Source organism: Panulirus ornatus, chromosome 41 (assembly GCF_036320965.1).
Source record: "Panulirus ornatus isolate Po-2019 chromosome 41, ASM3632096v1, whole genome shotgun sequence".
Taxonomy (NCBI): domain Eukaryota; kingdom Metazoa; phylum Arthropoda; class Malacostraca; order Decapoda; family Palinuridae; genus Panulirus; species Panulirus ornatus.
Genome location: NC_092264.1, coordinates 15,097,141 through 15,111,413, shown reverse-complemented (window position 1 = coordinate 15,111,413; position 14,273 = coordinate 15,097,141). Strand labels below are relative to the sequence as shown.

Here is a 14,273-nt window from a genome sequence, read left to right as displayed (position 1 = left end):
CACATATATCCTCTTGGTCAATCTTTCCTCACTCATTCTCTCCATGTGCCCAAACCATTTCAAAACACCCTCTTCTGCTCTCTCAGCCACGCTCTTTTTATTTCCACACATCTCTCTTACCCTTACGTTACTTACTCGATCAAACCACCTCACACCACACATTGTCCTCAAACATCTCATTTCCAGCACATCCATCCTCCTGCGCACAACTCTATCCATAGCCCACGCCTCGCAACCATACAACATTGTTGGAACCACAATTCCTTCAAACATACCCATTTTTGCTTTCCGAGATAATGTTCTCGACTTCCACACATTCTTCAAGGCTCCCAGGATTTTCGCACCCTCCCCCACCCTATGATCCACTTCCACTTCCATGGTTCCATCTGCTGCCAGATCCACTCCCAGATATCTAAAACACTTTACTTCCTCCAGTTTTTCTCCATTCAAACTTACCTCCCAATTGACTTGACCCTCAACCCTACTGTACCTAATAACCTTGCTCTTATTCACATTTACTCTTAACTTTCTTCTTTCACACACTTTACCAAACTCAGTCACCAGCTTCTGCAGTTTCTCCACTAATATATTTTGCCATAAAACTGCAGTTGCATGTCACACATTGGGCCAAGGTCTTTCCATTAGAAGACCATTGATCAGTATAGTGTGACCAGTCCTCATTTGAGTCTCAAAATGGATTTGCTGTTGAATAAATAATGTACTTTTAACACCTACCTATCTATGTGATTCTTGTTCCCTTTGGCACTCCCTAAAGGGGGTGGCCATGACAAAATTTTCCATAAATGGTGAACTACAGTGCCTCTAACAACTATGCATAGGTCGAATTTTTTGCCTTGAACCACAATCCTGGGGGAAAAAAAAACTTGTTCAAGTAAAAGATGTCATTCAGTTTCATTTTATAGCATACTTACAGGTAACCCATTGAAATCAATTTTGGACCTGCAGGATTGAAGAGCAAGGTGTTGATGTTCCTTTTCTTTGCAGCCTTTAACACATTTCCAGAGGAGTACATAAATGAATATCGTAGAGAATAGAAAATAATGGTTTCAGGCTAACCAGAACTTGAGAAATGTACGCAGCTCTTTCATCCCATAACCGTCCAAGGCACATATGGATGTATTTTTCAATATGAGCCAGTAACACCTCTTCATTTACTAAACATGAGGAGCCATATTGTATCTTCCCATGGGTGCAGTAATGTAAAACAAAACTAGTGTACTGTCCATCTGAAGGGGTACTACCTTGTCAGTTGGTATCATAAGAATAAGCAACTCTTGGCTGCATGGTTGTCTGCAAGCCAAGTTGTGATTTAAAAGATTACAAGTCTCACATTTGATCATTCATCATGGAAGGTAAGAATACCATAATTTCAGTTTGTGAAAATGACCTGCTCATTACCCTGGTAATTAGCTGGCCCATCATCAATAAATGGAGCCAGCATTACAAGAAAGGGAGAATTGAGACAAATTTTTTTAAACTTTTAGAATGCCGGCCTTGGACCTCTGTAAGTGATAAACCACTTCAAAAGGTTTGAGTTATGCCATTGCAGACCAGGCAGTAGTCTTTGCTAAAGGGTAAGCAGTTTCCCCAGATATTGGCCACATCTTTCCCTCATGATGCCATCCATCACTCGGTTTCCCTTGGTATCTCTGCGCACATGCCACTTTTCCAGGCTCACTACTTTCACACACAATATCCTCCTCCTAAACCATAACTTTCAATCTGACTTTCACCAAGAGGCCAGGCATTCCACTAAACCTTAACACATTCATATCCAACTTCTTCATGAACTACCCTTCAACCCCAACACACGCATACATGCAATGTAATTACAAATGCACTTTTTTTAATCAAATATTCCAGTTACATTCCTCTCAGCACAGAAGCTTCACCCATTTTTCATTTGCAACAGTGATTTCAAAACAGTCTAAATCCTTCTATCCACAATACAAAAAAAAGATTTCTTACAAACCTCTATACATATTGACACACTGCTTTCAAGATTGTAGTTACCTTGTTAGATTACGCAATACAATTCATTTTTTTACAAATATAAATATCATACTCTTTACTTTCATCATTTCCATAAAGCCACACATGATTTGAGTAATGCCAAACTAAATAATTCCTATCGGATATTAAAAGTGAATTTCACATTTTTATGAAGATAATCCCATGTGTATACAATGCATGGCTTACCCAAAATTCTAAGAGAGCACTTTCAAACCAATACTTCCTTGTCCTTTGCCTCGTGAATTGTAACATCAAGATCATTTATGACACTTTTTTTCTTGCACCAGGAACAGAATCAGCCTCCTCGTAACTTCATTTGAAAATCAATTCATTGATTTGACCGAATTTGTTAGAAGCTAAAAATTTTAGTCAAAAATTTATTTATACTTAAGAGCAATAACACTAGAGGGGAGGACTTCCAGCTCCCACTTCCACCTTTCTTGGTTGCCTCCCCTGAAATGCAAGAGATAAGTAGGTTGTATTTTTTTCTCCACTATCCAAAATGATGAAAAGACAAAGACACAGGAAAATAAAAGAAATTTCACTCAACCATATTTATTTTATCTAGTCTTCTGACTTGGTAGTTCTGGTATACACCACCTGAGCATGGTGCTTCACAACTAATCTAATGAGACCTGAAACAAAAACAAAAAAATATTTGAAAGTTAATAAATATTTGATGGCTGGAAAATTCTTTAACACTTAATCCACAGTAGATATAATTACCATTAAACCTATACATAAAACTAGAAGCAATATATATATAATGTACACAATGCATACAAATCAAGAACACTAATTAACAAAAAAAACATGTCCAACACACCTGAATGGAAATGAAGAATACATAAAAGAATTTTTCATATCAAATTACTTCTATCTTAGCAAAATAATGTCAGAAGAAAAATGCTTCATTTAAACATGCCAACACTTGCCTGTATGTCCAACTCCTGGTATCCTTATTCCAATTTTCCACCTGTTACTTGGTCTACCCTTCCCCTTGCTCCCTGCATGTCTGATACAAAGATACTTAAGTCTGTCTTTCAATTTAGCTCATCCTCTCCAAACATTCACGACATTTCGGCGGACTCTAGTAAGCTCTCTTAATAAGACTTCACTTTCTATTAAATTTGACAATGACATTTTTATTACATCAAGGTGCCTTACTACATATTCCAAGACTCGCATCCACACAAAAACTGGTCCACTATACTTTTAATGCTATGTAGCTTGGCATACGCAGCGCACAGCCAGCTGGGCTCACATTATATCATGAAAGCTCATGTTTAATGAAACATGGAAGTAATATATAATTTAGAAGCCTGCACTATACCAAAATCAATAAAAAACTGCTAAAATAGGGTGCTACTGTACTAGATACCTAAAGTGCTCCACTTCCACCAGGTCCTCCCAATTTAAATTTACACTCAAAACTACTTATATTCAAACCATCCAGTCCATGAGATTCTAATCCCCCTGCTTCATATGATTATCTCTTGTTTTCTATTCTCAATCTCAAAAAACTATGCTACTATAATTTTATTTTTCCATATCACCATCCAGCAAAGTAACTAGTTCCTACTTCAAATAAGGATTTTTCTTTACATATTTCCTGCTGCTACCTCATTAAGGCACGAAACATAAGCATCTCTTATACACTGGTAAATTACACTGTACTGATGTAAAAATGAAATATATTCAAAGATGAAACTACTTTACATTTCCACATATCAAACTGCTAAAAACTTGCACTACCCTATTCGAGTGCTTAAAAAAAATGAAATGCAGATCAACTACCTTCACTTGTAATATTTTTTTTTTGAGGGGGGAAGGGGGGGAATAGTTCTTACCTTTGTTCTGAAGCTCTTCAAGGGCACGACGAGCCAATGATCCAGTTATTTTCAGTCTCTCACTGACAACTGAGGGAGTGATAAGTTTGCTTATTGGGACTTCCTTATACAGCTTGTCATAAGTAGGCTTATCAAACAGCACGAGGTTGTTCAACTTATCACGAACCTATAAAAAATAATTGTATTATTATAATTATTGTTTCCTGCATCAGGAAGGTATATATATGTGTACATATATATATATATATATATATATATATATTAACACCTATTCACATAACAAATATATACACATGCACATATTCATACTTGTTTGCCTTCATCCATTCCTGCTGCTACCCTGCCACGCAGGAAATAGCATCGCTAACCCCCACTTCAGCATGGAAGCGCCAGAAAGACAAAAAAGACCACACTCGTTCACACTTGGTCTCTGGCTGTCATATGTAATGCACCGAAACCACAGCTCCCCATCCACATCAAAGCCCCGCAGACCTTTACATGGTTTACCCCAGACGCTTCACACGCCCTAGTTCAGTCCACTAACAGTACATCAACCCCAGTATACCACATCGCTCCAATTCACTCTATTCCAAGCATACCTCTCACCCTCCGGTATGTTCACGCCCCAATTACTCAAAATATTTTTCACACTAACCTTACACCTCTAATTTGGTCTCCAGCTTCTTGTTCCCTTCACCTCCGACACATATATCATCTTTGTCGATCTTTCCTCACTCATTCTCTCATGTCCAAACCATTTCAAAACACCCTCTTCTACTAATACATAGGGGGAAGAAACACTTATGGTAAAAATACTGCTTAAGCAGTAAAGCTTGGAAATACCTTACAATAAAGTCTGCTGCATGCATGTTGCATACTGGGATAATCAGTGTGCCATATCAATTCGTCTCCTGAGGAGTAACATGAAATATCCAAATTTAACAAACCTTTCCTTTTGACCACTTCTTCTTCTTAGCCTTTCCACCTCCTCCTCCCTCCTTCTTCTTGGCTGTCTGCTTTGAAGGCTGTTTAGCCTTGGTGTCCTTCTTGGGTGGCTGAAACAAGTGTAAACCACATTTAAGAAGGATTTCCTAGACTGCACAGCTGAACATATTACTTAAGTTCTCAATCCTATTATTTACTTAAACTACATAGATGTTTTTGGCGAACCATCCACTGGAAGGTCACTTTTCTGGGACACTGTGGAAGAACATCATAAAATAATGTCAAGGTGCCATAAGTGACCCCACCTGTTCGTTTACTAATGTCAAGGTGCCATAAGTGACCCCTCCTGTTCGTTTACTATCTGCAAGACTTTACCGAAACTGTCTACTGTCTAATAAAAATTTAGATTTTATAGAGCTCTTTTCAGTCTGTATGTTGATATAAGCAAAGGATACTGTACTATGTAAAACATATCAATTATATATAACTGTTATCCAGTCATTTACGATTCTATTAAATGCTCACCATGCCAATTATCTGGAACCAATTTAAACCAAGTTTTGCAAATATATTAAGCGAGTTCAGACGTCTTCATATTCTTGGGTTCTAATTAATGTTTATAAGATCTCTCCCGCACTAGGTCAGGTTTTCATCACTTTAGACACATGAACTCGTTGCTTACATTCCTCACCAAAAAAAAGATAAGCGGAGTATTATACGAACCAACATTTACCCACATCCGACCTGAATCCATCTTTTTCCAATTTATTATATCTAGTCCTATCCGGTGGTGCCATTCTAAGAACTTTATTCAAGTTACCTTTATTAATGCCCTTTACCCATTTAAAACCTTCAATCATATACCCTCATGCCCTCCTCTTCTCTTTCCTACAACTCTACCACAACCCACGCCTTCAATCACCGCTACACATGACAAAGATACCTTGGTAGAAATTTCCTTCATTATTATCAACAAAAGAACAATAGCCCCCCAATGACGAACTCTCTCTCTCTCTCTCTCTCTCTCTCTCTCTCTCTCTCTCTCTCTCTCTCGCTACTAACACTGAAGACTACAACACGGAACATTTTATAATTCTCTCTCCCTGACATACACCACGAACATTATTCTTGAAATCTCTTTCACACGGAAATTCACGGCTGTACAACCTCGGAATTATCTTGTCAGGGGGGAACCAAGGAGTGCCACCACCACCACTCCCTCACTCACGACCTATAGGGCGGCTCCCACACCTGCCTCAATACTTAGGAAGAGATGGATGGTTATCACAGGTCAAAATACACCACCCGGTCGATATTCTACGTGGTTGACCAAACGTTTATAATTATTGAAACTCCGTTGTTTATTTCGTAAAATAACCAACTGCTCCAAAGCGAAAAGTTTTCCCTTATAATTCACTCGCTTCTGACACTTCTTAATACTCATCACCTATATCAAGGTTTCCATTGATCTTCCACTTGCCACGCCCTAAATTATATTCCATTATAGTATTCTAATCATAGCAAATATTCTCCCAGACAATATTTCATCTAATAAACACGTGTAGAGTTAGACAACATTTCAGCGAATTTCTCCTGATATAAAGCCAATTTCCGACCTTTTTCTACTTCCAGATCAATGTACAGAGGAGTAGTTCCTTCCTTTATACATGCGACTACAACAGGATCGTAAACCATTAAATATTTCTGTCTGCAATTAAGACCAAGTCTCACCATGCCAACTTATAATGTTGTGGTTCAGCTGAAGGGAAGGTAGTCGACGCTGTTGATTGGTCAGCTCTGAGAAACGTGAAGCGAAGACTTATATGATGGTTCTTCTGGGACATATGTATTTATTCTATTATATCACGTGCTTATACTATAACACCGTATATCTATTACAAGTAGTATTTATTATTTTAAGATAATGCCTTTACTGCTGTGCATTATTGATGTGTGAGTTCCAGTGGGGTTCCCTGACAACCTCAAATCATACTTAACACTTTACTGAGCTTTAATGTCATTCTATGGTCGTATGAGTAAAGTTCATACAGTACAGGTATTGTGAGTCAACAGAAATTTAGATAACGTGTGCATACACATGACAGATAGAGAATGGATGTGAACGGATGCAGCCTTTTGTGTTTATTCCCGGCGCTACCTCGCTAATGCGGGAAACAGCGATCTAGTAAGAAAAATGTCTACGCGTATGTAAAGATGCTCTGCAGTATAGTTCTAACTATATGAAATATACTAGTAATTCCTGAAGTGTTTCGTTTGATCATTATTACAATTACAGTGTTCACGTCTTCATACACATTTGATATACCGTAAGCAGAAATCTAATAAAATGTTCCTGTAAAACATTAAAAACAGCAACTGTGAACCAAAGGCCAAACTACTCAGCTCTTTCAAAAATTATGTGATATGTTTTAAACTTAATTTGCAAGAAAAGAAAAAAAAAAAGTCTCCAATATTGGTAGATATGGGGACGAAATTAGTGACCCCTCATAGGGTGTATTTCGCTTAAAGATTTAGATTAAGTTTTCCTAACTATGACCGAAATTAGGTCATCAAAAAACTAAAAGCCAACACAGTTTTCTAACCGTTTTTAAGTAATTTCTATTTCTAAGAGACAATAGAAAGTATTTGGTCTCGAAATCTCTATATATTTTTAGCTATAGTTATACAAAGACTTCAGTACCAATATTGGATTTTTGATCTGAGTTCGACGTCATTTGTTTAAGTTTGACCGTCACTCGTATGTTTAATGTGTATTGCACGTGAGGACTGGAGGAGTAACTTGAATCCCACTGTAATATTAGGGATCAGATTTCGGTCATTATATATATTAGCAGTAAGTGCTGTGAATGTCAAGAAAAATATGGATTTAATGAAATAGGTGAAGTACGTATAGATGTGCTCGTATACTCTGAGACGATCTATTGTGAGTAATGAAAGACGTGGTTAAACTTATGGAAATTAGAATGTACTTCTGATTAACGTATGATGTTGCTTTTTGGTCATGATAATGTACAAATAGATGAAATGGTGTTTGGTAATAATTTTGGAGTTATTAGTCAAGAAAAAGACTTTGGAGTATTGATGATATGGGCTATGGTGTTTACAGACCACATTGGAGTGAGAAAAGTCATTAAATTGGTAGGGTAAATAAAATGTATTAAATTGGTAGGGCAAATGAAATGTTTGTTTGACTATATGTGCCTAGAGCAAATTTTGATACTATTTAAAAGTTGTGCGAGACGGCACTAGGAGTATGCATATAAGGGATGACTCTTCCTCCTCTGTCTTTGCTAGAGTGTAATTAGAAATCTTATGCCTTATGAATTATCCTACTATCTGCCTTCTTTCCATTCTTTAAGTCATATTTCAGCCATTGTTTCTCTGAACTGTTTCCATGTCTCCCTGCCACATGGTTTGCCGCTGCCTCCCTTGGTTTGTGTATCGAGACCAGCTTCACAGGGACTGATTATTATGATATCTCCTTGAATATTAAAACTCTATAATTCTCTTCTTTATTTTTCTTTTCCTCTTCGTATAACCTTTCCACCTTGAAGAGTCAGTCTTATATTATCTGAGGAGCTCTTATTAATCTCTTTATTCTTTTTCTCGTACTTTATTTTTCCTCGTATCCAGAATGTTAACACCCTCGATATGTTTTTGTCCATGCCATTCTAGATGATATAGAAAATAGTTGTTTTGAGGAAATGCTAAGCACGATTTGAAAATACACATCCATTTTGAATTTCTGGAGTAACTGCTTAGTAGAGAGAGAGTGCCCAGTGCTGTTTTCATTGTACACACTTGTGTTTTTTTTTTTTGTTGATTTTAGCAGTATGGTGTCAGAGAGAAAGATATAGTCAAAGACTTTGCTCTTGTTAGAAGCTTCCTTTCCCACCTCCACTTGAAAAAGAAAAATTGTAAGGAGGCAAGCTTGGGGCATAGGGGAATATCCCTTCTCTTGGAATGCTGGGTAGAGGTGAACTCTTTTGTATCTATAGTGGCTCCTGTATATATTACACAGTCCTGAACATTCAGGTAGTCATCAAATTTCATACTTGCGGCACAATGTAGACATCATTCCTCCCCCTTTATGCTTAGTAAGTAGGGGTATTGAGTGGGTAGGTATGCACTACGTACAGTCCTTATCTGGGTGATTTCCTCCCGATGACAGTGAATTCATCACCTGCATGGGGCAGACTGTGAGAGGATAGTGTTCTTACAGTGGTGATGGAGAATTGTGATACCTCACCCTCATCAAATCCTGCTTATCGCCATTAACAGCACTTGCAAAGATGGCATCAATCTAGGATCATTCGGAAATGTTCCATGAAATATTCAGTAATACAAAATTTGACAACTTCAAAAGCCTGGATGAACTTTTCAGACTTTCAAAGAAATTCATTTGGTTTCCATATAAGGTTTTCTGTACTGAAAACTATATTCAGGTTTGTTTATATTCATTTCAGACAAAGAAATGGTACATTGGTGTTCACCTTTTGCAGCTTTCACATACATCATAACAAGTTCCGAAGTATCACAAAGTGAAGTAATTACTGTAGATTTAGTACTGTACATTTTTAGATTTTGGAAAGCTTATACCATACAGTTTATTGATCTTTGTAAATTTTTCATGCATCTTATTATTTTGTATTTTATATTCTGTTCATATAATTCATTAGGAATATTCATTGTCTTGCTTGATTACTTTGAATTGAGGCAGTGTATCCGTCATTACAATGGCAGCAGACCACAGCATACCCTCTGCACCTTATAAAAAACAACATCCTATTCCCCATAAACCACCCATCTCTCTTACCAGTGCCTAAACTAGCACACAAATAATTTACGTGATTCACAGTCACTTGGTGAAGGTAAATAATGCATGTTATTTTCATGTGCTGTGTATGTTTTAGTGATTTTGTGCATTGGCAAAAATTATTGGATTTTTTCCTTGTGTGCTTCATATTGATTACAGGAATGGCTGGCTTAAGTATCCTTACAAATCGCACATTCGAGTGGCTGCAGGAAAAGGGCCTGTGCTCGCCGGCAACAGTAGCAGCATTAATCGCTCTAGGGTTCCAGCGGCTCACTACAATCCAGCTTCACACACTTCCACGGTTATTATCAGAATCCAGTACTTTCATTCATGCTCGAACAGGATCTGGGAAGACCTTAGCTTTCCTTATTCCTACCATAGAAAGATTAAAAGCTATGGGATTCAAGAAATCACATGGTGAGTAAAACTCTAGCACATAAGGTGCACTTACTTTTGCATTTTTTTTTTAAAGGGGAAGTAAATGTTTATAGTTGTGTTACTGGAGTGATAGTTTTCATACATGGTGTTTTGACAAGAAAATAGTGAAATTGGAGAAAAATGTAGCTTAGACATTGAAGCTTATTGATACAGTGGTTAAATTGATGAGAACTGCTATTGACGTTTGTGTAAATAAATTATACATTTCCTTTTTCCATAGCCAGAGGTTGAACCATTATGTGACATTCATTTTTTCATTCATTTCAAGCTAGAAGTTTCAGTTTTCTAAATTGTTTCTTACATTTTTCATATGTATATATATGTATGTGTGTGTGTGTGTGTATATGTGCGTATGTATGTGTATGTGTGTGTATGTGTATATGTGTATATATATGTATATTATCCCTGGGGATAGGGGTGAAAGAATACTTCCCACGTATTCCTCGCGTGTCGTAGAAAGCGACTAGAGGGGACGGGAGCGGGGGGCCAGAAATCCTCCCCTCCTTGTATTAACTTTCTAAAATGGGAAACAGAAGAAGGAGTCACGCGGGGAGTGCTCATCCTCCTCGAAGGCTCAGAGTGGGGTGCCTAAATGTGTGTGGATGTAACCAAGATGTGAAAAAAGGAGAGATAGGTAGTATGTTAGAGGAAAGGAACCTGGATGTTTTGGCTCTGAGTGAAACGAAGCTCAAGGGTAAAGGGGAAGAGTGGTTTGGGAATGTCTGGGGAGTAAAGTCAGGGGTTAGTGAGAGGACAAGAGCAAGGGAAGGAGTAGCAATACTCCTGAAACAGTTGTGGGAGTATGTGATACAATGTAAGAAAGTAAATTCTCGATTAATATGGGTAAAACTGAAAGTTGATGGAGAGAGGTGGGTGATTATTGGTGCATATGCACCTGGGCATGAGAAGAAAGATCATGAGAGGCAAGTGTTTTGGGAGCAGCTGAATGAGTGTGTTAGTGGTTTTGATGCACGAGACCGGGTTATAGTGATGGGTGATTTGAATGCAAAGGTGAGTAATGTGGCAGTTGAGGGAATAATTGGTATACATGGGGTGTTCAGTGTTGTAAATGGAAATGGTGAAGAGCTTGTAGATTTATGTGCTGAAAAAGGACTGATGATTGGGAATACCTGGTTTAAAAAGCGAAATATACATAAGTATACTTATGTAAGTAGGAGAGATGGCCAGAGAGCGTTATTGGATTACGTGTTAATTGACAGGCATGCGAAAGAGAGACTTTTGGATGGTAATGTGCTGAGAGGTGCAACTGGAGGGATGTCTGATCATTATCTTGTGGAGGCTAAGGTGAAGATTTGTATGGGTTTTCAGAAGGGAAGAGTGAATGTTGGGGTGAAGAGGGTGGTGAGAGTAAGTGAGCTTGGGAAGGAGACCTGTGTGAGGAAGTACCAGGAGAGACTGAGTACAGAATGGAAAAAGGTGAGAACAATGGAAGTAAGGGGAGTGGGGGAGGAATGGGATGTATTTAGGGAATCAGTGATGGATTGCGCAAAAGATGCTTGTGGCATGAGAAGAGTGGGAGGTGGGTTGATTAGAAAGGGTAGTGAGTGGTGGGATGAAGAAGTAAGAGTATTAGTGAAAGAGAAGAGAGAGGCATTTGGACGATTTTTGCAGGGAAAAAATGCAATTGAGTGGGAGATGTATAAAAGAAAGAGACAGGAGGTCAAGAGAAAGGTGCAAGAGGTGAAAAAAAGGGCAAATGAGAGTTGGGGTGAGAGAGTATCATTAAATTTTAGGGAGAATAAAAAGATGTTCTGGAAGGAGGTAAATAAAGTGCGTAAGACAAGGGAGCAAATGGGAACTTCAGTGAAGGGCGCAAATGGGGAGGTGATAACAAGTAGTGGTGATGTGAGAAGGAGATGGAGTGAGTATTTTGAAGGTTTGTTGAATGTGTTTGATGATAGAGTGGCAGATATAGGGTGTTTTGGTCGAGGTGGTGTGCAAAGTGAGAGGGTTAGGGAAAATGATTTGGTAAACAGAGAAGAGGTAGTGAAAGCTTTGCAGAAGATGAAAGCTGGCAAGGCAGCAGGTTTGGATGGTATTGCAGTGGAATTTATTAAAAAAGGGGGTGACTGTATTGTTGACTGGTTGGTAAGGTTATTTGATGTATGTATGACTCATGGTAAGGTGCCTGAGGATTGGCGGAATGCGTGCATAGTGCCATTGTACAAAGGCAAAGGGGATAAGAGTGAGTGCTCAAATTACAGAGGTATAAGTTTGTTGAGTATTCCTGGTAAATTATATGGGAGGGTATTGATTGAGAGGGTGAAGGCATGTACAGAGCATCAGATTGGGGAAGAGCAGTGTGGTTTCAGAAGTGGTAGAGGATGCGTGGATCAGGTGTTTGCTTTGAAGAATGTATGTGAGAAATACTTAGAAAAGCAAATGGATTTGTATGTAGCATTTATGGATATGGAGTAGGCATATGATAGAGTTGATAGAGATGCTCTGTGGAAGGTATTAAGAATATATGGTGTGGGAGGAAAGTTGTTAGAAGCAGTGAAAAGTTTTTATCGAGGATGTAAGGCATGTGTACGTGTAGGAAGAGAGGAAAGTGATTGGTTCTCAGTGAATGTAGGTTTGCGGCAGGGGTGTGTGATGTCTCCATGGTTGTTTAATTTGTTTATGGATGGGGTTGTTAGGGAGGTAAATGCAAGAGTTTTGGAAAGAGGGGCAAGTATGAAGTCTGTTGGGGATGAGAGAGCTTGGGAAGTGAGTCAGTTGTTGTTCGCTGATGATACAGCGCTGGTGGCTGATTCATGTGAGAAACTGCAGAAGCTGGTGACTGAGTTTGGTAAAGTGTGTGGAAGAAGAAAGTTAAGAGTAAATGTGAATAAGAGCAAGGTTATTAGGTACAGTAGGGTTGAGGGTCAAGTCAATTGGGAGGTGAGTTTGAATGGAGAAAAACTGGAGGAAGTGAAGTGTTTTAGATATCTGGGAGTGGATCTGGCAGCGGATGGAACCATGGAAGCGGAAGTGGATCATAGGGTGGGGGAGGGGGCGAAAATTCTGGGGGCCTTGAAGAATGTGTGGAAGTCGAGAACAATATCTCGGAAAGCAAAAATGGGTATGTTTGAAGGAATAGTGGTTCCAACAATGTTGTATGGTTGCGAGGCGTGGGCTATGGATAGAGTTGTGCGCAGGAGGATGGATGTGCTGGAAATGAGATGTTTGAGGACAATGTGTGGTGTGAGGTGGTTTGATCGAGTGAGTAACGTAAGGGTAAGAGAGATGTGTGGAAATAAAAAGGGGTGGTTTAGAGAGCAGAAGAGGGTGTTTTGAAGTGGTTTGGGCACATGGAGAGAATGAGTGAGGAAAGATTGACCAAGAGGATATATGTGTCGGAGGTGGAGGGAACGAGGAGAAGAGGGAGACCAAATTGGAGGTGGAAAGATGGAGTGAAAAAGATTTTGTGTGATCGGGGCCTGAACATGCAGGAGGGTGAAAGGAGGGCAAGGAATAGAGTGAATTGGAGCGATGTGGTATACCGGGGTTGACGTGCTGTCAGTGGATTGAATCAAGGCATGTGAAGCGTCTGGGGTAAACCATGGAAAGCTGTGTAGGTATGTATATTTGCGTGTGTGGTTGTATGTATTTACATGTGTATAGGGGGGGGTTGGGCCATTTCTTTCGTCTGTTACCTTGCGCTACCTCGCAAACGCGGGAGACAGCAACAAAGTATAATAAAAAAATAAATCTAGGAAGATGTATTACAGTGATAAGATGCTCAATTGTTTCTTGGTGTACATGTTTTATTCACTTCTAAAACTGTTGATGATTTCCATAACAGGTGTTGGAGCTCTCATAATCTCTCCAACAAGAGAACTGGCACAGCAGATAGCACTTGTCCTTCAGCCACTTGCAGAAGCACATGGATTTTCATCCCAGACACTTACTGGAGGCACAAAATTGAAAGATGAAGACTTGAAAGAGGGTAATAGCAGTATTTGAATGACTTATTTCATTGTAAGTTGACTAGATTCCTTTTTTTTCTTTCTTTAGGCTCCAGACACTGACAAAAGTCTGCATCATTGCAAGGCTTTGATTTAAGTATAGAATTATGAAACAGTAAAAGAAAAGACAGTAGAAAGTATTTACGAGTTTTGGAGGAAGTGAAAGACCTGTAATCATACGTTACACATTGTTCTTAG

General features: G+C 38.8%; 2 protein-coding genes across 5 annotated transcripts in view; one reads left to right on the top strand and one right to left on the bottom strand.

Moving 5' to 3' along the window:
* Window positions 1-2,573: 2,573 nt before the first annotated feature.
* RpS25 (ribosomal protein S25) lies at window positions 2,574-6,687 on the bottom strand. Its single transcript, XM_071686049.1, has 4 exons — window positions 6,561-6,687; window positions 4,832-4,939; window positions 3,885-4,050; window positions 2,574-2,669 (listed from the first exon to the last, which is right to left on the bottom strand). The coding sequence occupies exons 1-4, from the start codon at window positions 6,561-6,563 to the stop codon at window positions 2,599-2,601; spliced, it is 348 nt and encodes a 115-aa protein (XP_071542150.1). The 5' UTR covers window positions 6,564-6,687; the 3' UTR covers window positions 2,574-2,598.
* An 865-nt stretch (window positions 6,688-7,552) lies between these two features.
* Window positions 7,553-14,273, top strand: part of LOC139761695 (uncharacterized) — a 72,383-nt gene continuing 65,662 nt past the window's right edge. For 2 of the 4 annotated variants that reach the window (XM_071686044.1, XM_071686048.1), the window contains exons 1-3: window positions 7,553-7,683; window positions 9,826-10,083; window positions 13,913-14,056. In XM_071686044.1, the coding sequence (XP_071542145.1) occupies window positions 9,828-10,083; window positions 13,913-14,056 (400 nt within the window). In that variant the 5' untranslated portion in view covers window positions 7,553-7,683; window positions 9,826-9,827. Of the gene's footprint in view, window positions 7,734-7,754; window positions 7,774-9,825; window positions 10,084-13,912; window positions 14,057-14,273 lie in introns of those variants that run through there. The other 2 variants (XM_071686046.1, XM_071686047.1) reach the window with 2 other exon arrangements.